General features: G+C 45.3%; 1 protein-coding gene across 1 annotated transcript; it reads right to left on the bottom strand.

Moving 5' to 3' along the window:
- Positions 1 to 2,460: 2,460 nt before the first annotated feature.
- On the bottom strand, positions 2,461 to 5,877 carry SDR42E1 (short chain dehydrogenase/reductase family 42E, member 1). Its single transcript, XM_064386944.1, has 3 exons — positions 5,628 to 5,877; positions 5,338 to 5,426; positions 2,461 to 4,069 (listed from the first exon to the last, which is right to left on the bottom strand). The coding sequence occupies exons 2-3, from the start codon at positions 5,403 to 5,405 to the stop codon at positions 2,968 to 2,970; spliced, it is 1,170 nt and encodes a 389-aa protein (XP_064243014.1). The 5' UTR covers positions 5,406 to 5,426; positions 5,628 to 5,877; the 3' UTR covers positions 2,461 to 2,967.
- Between the last annotated feature and the right edge of the window lie 648 nt (positions 5,878 to 6,525).

Here is a 6,525-nt window from a genome sequence, read left to right as displayed (position 1 = left end):
CTGTGTCTGAGGCTAGGTAGCTGACCAAGTATTCCTAAACTATTCACTTTAAACATCAGCATCATTCTTTGTAGTGAGGCACCTATCAATTGTTCAGTAATTTTAAGACTAGGAAAAATTGAATCTGAGCTATATTTTCATTCTGCTCTTCCAATTTTTAGTTGCATTTTTGGAAGTTCAGTTTCAGGAGAACAGGTAAGATGAAAATTTGAAAAGAGACACAACACTTGAATTAATTACCCTGGTTTACCCAGCTATTCTTGCACGAGGAGTAATGACAAAAAAAAAAACCAAAAAAAACAAAAAAAAAAAAAAAACCAGAAAAAACCAAAAAAACCAAAAAAACAGGAGAAAGGAGAGAGAATTCTCATAAAATACTTCAAATAGAGCAGCTGTGACTGTCTTTCCAGGTCTGGAATTTTCAAGCCATTTTAGAGTATCTCCTTAAGCCACAGACTGCCTGTTTTCCTTTTGGAATGGATAAGTGTATCCTTCACCTCTGCCGTGGTCAGGACTTGTGTTTTGTTTAATAGATGGAGCTAATTGATGGGGAATTAATCAGTGCACTGATGATGGCTCTGGGGTGTGTCCCCACATTGATCCCGTGTGCTGGAGGACACTCTTGGGCCACTGGGACAAACAATGCCTCCTGCTCTGTTACCAGACAGTTCTGGCCTTGACTCCAGGCAGATGAAAAGCTGCACGTGTTGAGCTCAGCTCCTGCAGGACTTCTGGTATCTGGGGGTTTTTTTGTACTATTTTTGTCCGGAGTGCTGCTACTGCTGTACCTCAAAAGCTGAGCAGGGCCTGAGCCTCAGCTGGTACTGAAGTGTGGATTTAGGACTCTTGGCTTAAGGACTCTTCCATAGATGATTTTCACTAACCCCACTGCAGAGGTAATCATAAATAACAGTAGCTGAGGTTTGCTAAAAGATTACAAATAGCAGAGAAAAATTCCTCTGAGGCACAGGAGTTCAGTTCCCTATGCTAAAAACAATTTTTTTAGAAGACTTGGCATGAAATACCGATGCTGTTTCTGTGCAACAGGCTTGTGCAATTTCTTTTACGTTTTGGTTTTGTCTTCTGCTGGCATTAGAATTTTGTAATCTATTTCTGATAACATTGTGTCAAAGCCAGAGAACTTAAAGGGGAAAAGAACAAAGTGGTTTCCACTTGATAAAACAGAGCTGTTGGAAGGAGAGCATTGGCCCAGTGCTTTCATGAGGTCATGGATGTCTTTTTTCTGTTTTATTAAAAAGAAGATTTCTTCTCTCTGCAGATGATGTTGTATATTAATGACTCCAGGAGAGTGGCCCTTGTGCCATCAGCGCTCAGTTGGAGCCACATAAGCTCTTTATAAGAGAGTGAACACTCCTGCTACAAAAACAGCTTATTTGCTATTGGAGAGGGAAAAAAAGTGAGTTCTCTCTGGAGCTGTCCCTCAAGCTAAGTATTAAATTTAGTTTCTTTCATGGTCTACCTACAGATAGAGGAATGAGAGAGAAAAGTCAGACTTGAAGCATAAAAATACAAAAAGTTATCAATAGTGTGGGCTGTTTTGGTTTTTTTTGGTTTTTTTTTTAAGGTAAACTTATCAGGAAGAGAACTCAACAGTCAAAAAATAATGCTGTCTTCAGTCACCATGAGCTGTAAAAATCTGCATCTTCTAAGCAGGGGTGGCAGTGGATTTCTAGCTTGGTTCCTCTCTTTAGGTCTCTTGTTTTCTGAAAATCCTCTAACAGTGCAATGGAAGTGCTCTGCTTCTTATTCTTCACTTGCCTATTTCAGCTGCAGCAGAGTTGAACAGAAGTATCTGGAAGCTACTATTAATTTAAGACCAGTGTAGCTTCAGCCATTAAAATGGAAAGACTAAAGTTTAAAGAGAAGTTTTAAATTCTTGAAGGATTCTGCTTTTATCAAGGGGTATAGAAGCTGCAATGCTGATGAATTAAGGGAAAACAACTTTGTGTTTAAAATCTGAGGTGAAGTTTCTCAGTTTATGTATTAAATTGGCAGATGGAATTGCATAGGACAGCTGTGACCTGTACTTTTAGTCTTCTAATCTTAAAATTCCACAAAATTATGAGTTTCCTTGTAGCAAGTGTTTATCTTCTTATCACAAAGCTGAAATTCTATTTAGATGGTGTCAGGTGTTAAAGAAATATTATTAAAGGCAAAAGTGTTTTATAAATAGTGGAACGTGAATGCAATCACTTACCAAATGTCTTTGATGAATTATTTGTTTAACCATTCAATGATGCTGGAAAAAATCATAGGTTTTATTTATGAATGCACTTCAGCTGGCTCATTCATTTTAAACAGGCATATTTTACTGTTAGAAAAAATCTACAAATCTGTGGTGCTTCAAGCACTTTGCTGTAATTTAGATTAAGCACGGTGCATTTTCCAGAAATGTCATTAGATATCAGAGTTAACTCAGGAAAAGCATACCAGAATGTATTCATGTAAAAACCTCATTTATTTATTGTCTAGAAGTTTATCAGTTAATCTTGGTTAGGCATATATACATCCAAGCTGGGAAGCAGAGCTGGGGTTTGGAATGTGATCAAAGAGTAAGTTTATTCTCCTCCAGATCACGTAACACAAACTCTTTAGGAATAAAGGGCAGGGATCAGGAGTATAATCCCATCAGGGAGGAAGAGTCAGCCTAAGGAGATTTGTTCCATTCACTGTACTGTGCTGTTGTACCTGAGAATAAAATGCTGTTTGCAGTAATGCTGAGATTCATCTTGTTAGTGATCTGATCAATTTTACTTTGAAGAGAATGAATATATAAAAAATTGCACCTTTTTACTCGGCAGTTCCGTTCCTCGGGGATAAAGCTGTTATTTACCTCAACCACACAAATACGTACTTTTTAAAAAATCTTTTATTACCTGTCTGTCAAAACCAAGAGTGAGCAGAGAACATAACTAAATTCTGTCCTCAGCATTTCATCTTTCAGAGTTAAAATGTCACTGCAGATGGAAGCCAGGAGACCAGCACAGCAATCAGCAGCACAAGCAGTCCTCCATCCCTAACCAGGTGCATCAGGCTGTAATTTCTTGCCTTTGGTCCACATCCCTGGGATCTAAACCACTCCACCACTTCATCCAGGCTGTACTGCTGGGGCTCATAGCCCAGCTCCCTCCTGGCCTTCTCCATGCTGAAATAATGTGTGACACCAGTTTTGTAAACCTCCGTGCGAGTGAGGAGGGGCTGGAAGTTATAAATGTGCCCCACAAGAAAATGAACTATTTCAGTGAGGAATGCAAAAAAATAGACCAGGGAGAGGGGAAGGCGCCAGGTTGGGAACTTGTAACCCAAACCTTCCACTAGCGGTCGGAAAAATTCAAAGTTATTTACAGGCCTGCCATCAGAAATAAAATAGGCCTGGCCTGCAGCAATGTGCTGCTTGCTGGCTCTGAGGGCCTCGGAGGCAAGGACATGAGCCTGGACCAGGTTGTCCACGTGCACAAACTCTACCAGACTCAGAGGGTCTCCATACACGAATTTAAACAGTCCCCTTTCAATGTAGCTGACTATTCTTGGCAGGTGTCTCTGCTCCCCAGGCCCGTAGATCCCTGCTGGCCGGAGAGCACAGGTCCTCAGGACCCCTCTCCCATTTCCCAGCTCGGCACCGTTTGCCTCCAGCACCTTCATTTCAGCTAAAGATTTCGTTCGGGAGTAGTGATCAGGGTGAAGGTGCAGAGGCAGATAAGGCAGAGACTCGTCCCCGTTTTCTATAACCTGGCCTCCAAATATCACATTGTAGGTACTTGTGTAAACCAGGCTCGGCACTCCCCTGCTCTTGCAGGCCTGGATGACATTTTCTGTTCCTTGCACGTTAACATCTTCTATAAGTTTTCGGTTCAGCTGCTCCCTGCCGGACATTCCATAGGAAGCGATATGGAATACACAGATTACATCTCTGAGAGCTTCTTCCACTTGAGGCAGGCAGCAGATATCCCCCTGCATGAACTTCATTCCCTCTGGCACGGCTTGAAGTGGCTTCACCACATCAAAGAGGATCACATCGACTCCCTTCTGATATATGGCACAACCTAAACTGAAGCATGACAGAAACCATATGTTAGGATACAGCACCATGGCGCATGAAACATCTCACCTGGAAGGGAGAGAGGACTATTAACTGTTTTTATGCTGATTATTCTTGTGGTGGGAGTCTTTTAAATGCTCAGCCCCCCACGATAGGGAAGATTCAGCTGTGATAGTTTAGGTACTGAACTGATTTCTCACATTCCATCAATACTTGGAGAAAAAAAGAAAAAAGAGGTAGAACTGCTGTAAATGAAAATTCTGAAAAGAAATCACTGAAGTTCTGTCCCCTTCAGATCAGCAACAGCAATTTTCAGATGTGCAACTATTGCCAGATATTTTTTTTTAAAAAAAGGTTTACTTGTTTTATCTTACTGTTTTTGTGCCATCCCAGTTCTGGCAAAACAACAGGCTGATCTTCGCCATTGTGTTTGAAATTTATGGAGGAGTGGGAGAGATGCTTCTAAGCTGCTCTGAATGCTTTGCTACATGTCTACATTTTACTCCAAGTCAAAGGTATTGACACAAACTCTGGTGTTTCTCTTCCCCTTTCCTACATTTTTGTATGTCTGTTGTGCTTTAAGGGCATGAGAGCAGAGGGAAAAGCCAAGCAGAAGTCAGTTAGGCATCTCCTGAGATTTTTTTTCCTTCCCCTGACTTGAAATTTACTTTATTTTCTGGTCCTGACTGTGATCTCTCTCCCCTCTGTGAGCAGTTATTGTCTAGGGCTCAAAATAGGATTTTTTCTTTACATGGCCTGCAGAGCCAGCTACAGCAAGGGAAAATGGATTTCACTGAAATCCATTTCAAATGGAAATGTGCACCTTATTAACAACCCTAATCCTAAACCACCACTGTTCATGAAAATAATATATTATTGAGAGTTCAGCTGGAGTTGTTAACCTATAGAGCTAAGCACATATATAACTATTTGCAGGTCAAAAGAAAAATGTGTGTACAAGTGTAGGCTTGTCCTTCAGAGCAGGCTGACGATGGTGATCCACCCCTCTACAGAGGTGAGCACACAGGTAAATGTCTGCCAGGAGCTGCTGCCTGACACTTGGAAACGGGATAACAGCGTTATAGAGGCTGTAGCCTCTGGAATCAGAGAAAATGAGGTGTTTTAAAACTGAGACCCCGAATGAACCAGAAGAGGGGAGCACCTGCATCAGGTGTCTCAAGCCCACAGGTCTCCCTTCTACAGCTGGATTTTGTTGCCTCCCCAGCAGCAACTTCTTACATTTATTCCTGTATGTAATAACTATTTAATGCACTAACCGGAAGCCAAAATAACCCCCTCCTCCAGTAATGAGGACTCTTTCCTTGGCAGCGTTTCCTTCTTCCATCCTCTGTGTGCTGGAACTGACCTACAAAACACCGCAAACACACCCATTAAAGCCAGTCCGCGTTTCCCGGCCTTATTCACTGCTCTCGCTTCAATTCCGGCCCTTCTCTTCCCAGCCGCCGGGGAGCAGGAGGCGACTCAGGGCCGGGATGGCTCCACAGGGAAGCTGTTCCCGGAGGAGGGAGCGCTGTGATGGGGCCGTGCCACCCCGGGTCCCCCGTACCTGCGGCGCTGCCGTCCGTGCCCGTCCGTGCGATTCCCGGGGCGGCGCCGATCCCGGGAAATGGAGCCGGGCGGGGCGGGGGCCGGCCGAGATGGCGGCGGGGAGCTCGGCCTGTGCTGCCTGGCCTGGGGTGCCCTGGCTGTGCTGCCTGGCCAGCCGTGCTCGTGTGGATTTCTGTGCCGGGCCGGTGATGCTGCTGCTGCCCTCCCCTCTCAGCCTGAGGCGCTCTGGGATGGCGGCTCGGTGCTGAAATCAGAGCCTGTCCCGGCCCGCTGTTTGTACCGCAACCCGCGGGAGCGAAACGGGTCGGGGCAGCCCCCGGGATCGATCGGGGCTGGAGCAGCTGTGGGAGAAGAGCTCGGGGGTGTTTTGGCTGGGAGCTGGACATGCTCCGGCCCTGGACCCCCGGGCTGAGCCCCCCATTTCCCAGCCCTGATCCCCCCGTGCCCCGGGCTGATCCCCCCGTGTGGGCAGCAGGGAGCGGGGGGATTCTGCCCCCCTGCCCCGCTCAGGTGAGACCCCTCCTGCAGAGTTCCCTCCAGCTGGGAGAACTGGGATTGTTCATCCTGGAAAAGAGAAGGCTCCAGGGTGTCCTAATTGTGGTCTTTCAGTAGCTGAAGGGAGCTCAGAGGAAGGATGGGGCAAGACTGTTTGTAATACATGTAATGACAGGACAAGGGGGAATGGCTTCACATTGAAAGAGTAGGGTTAGATCAGATGGTAGGAAGAAATTCTTCCCTCTGAGAGTGGTGAGGCCCTGGCACAGGTTGCCCAGAGAAGCTGTGGCTGCCCCATCCCTGGCCTTGGAGCAGCCTGGTCCAGTGGAAGGTGTCCTTGCCCATGGCAGGGGTCTGGGACTACATCATCCTCAAGGTCCCTTCCAACCCAAACCACCCTG

The sequence above is a fragment of the Passer domesticus genome, chromosome 12 (assembly GCF_036417665.1).
Source record: "Passer domesticus isolate bPasDom1 chromosome 12, bPasDom1.hap1, whole genome shotgun sequence".
In the NCBI taxonomy this organism is placed as follows: Eukaryota; Metazoa; Chordata; class Aves; order Passeriformes; family Passeridae; genus Passer; species Passer domesticus.
Note: the sequence above shows the minus strand (reverse complement) of the source record. Positions and strands in the feature narration are given on the sequence as shown.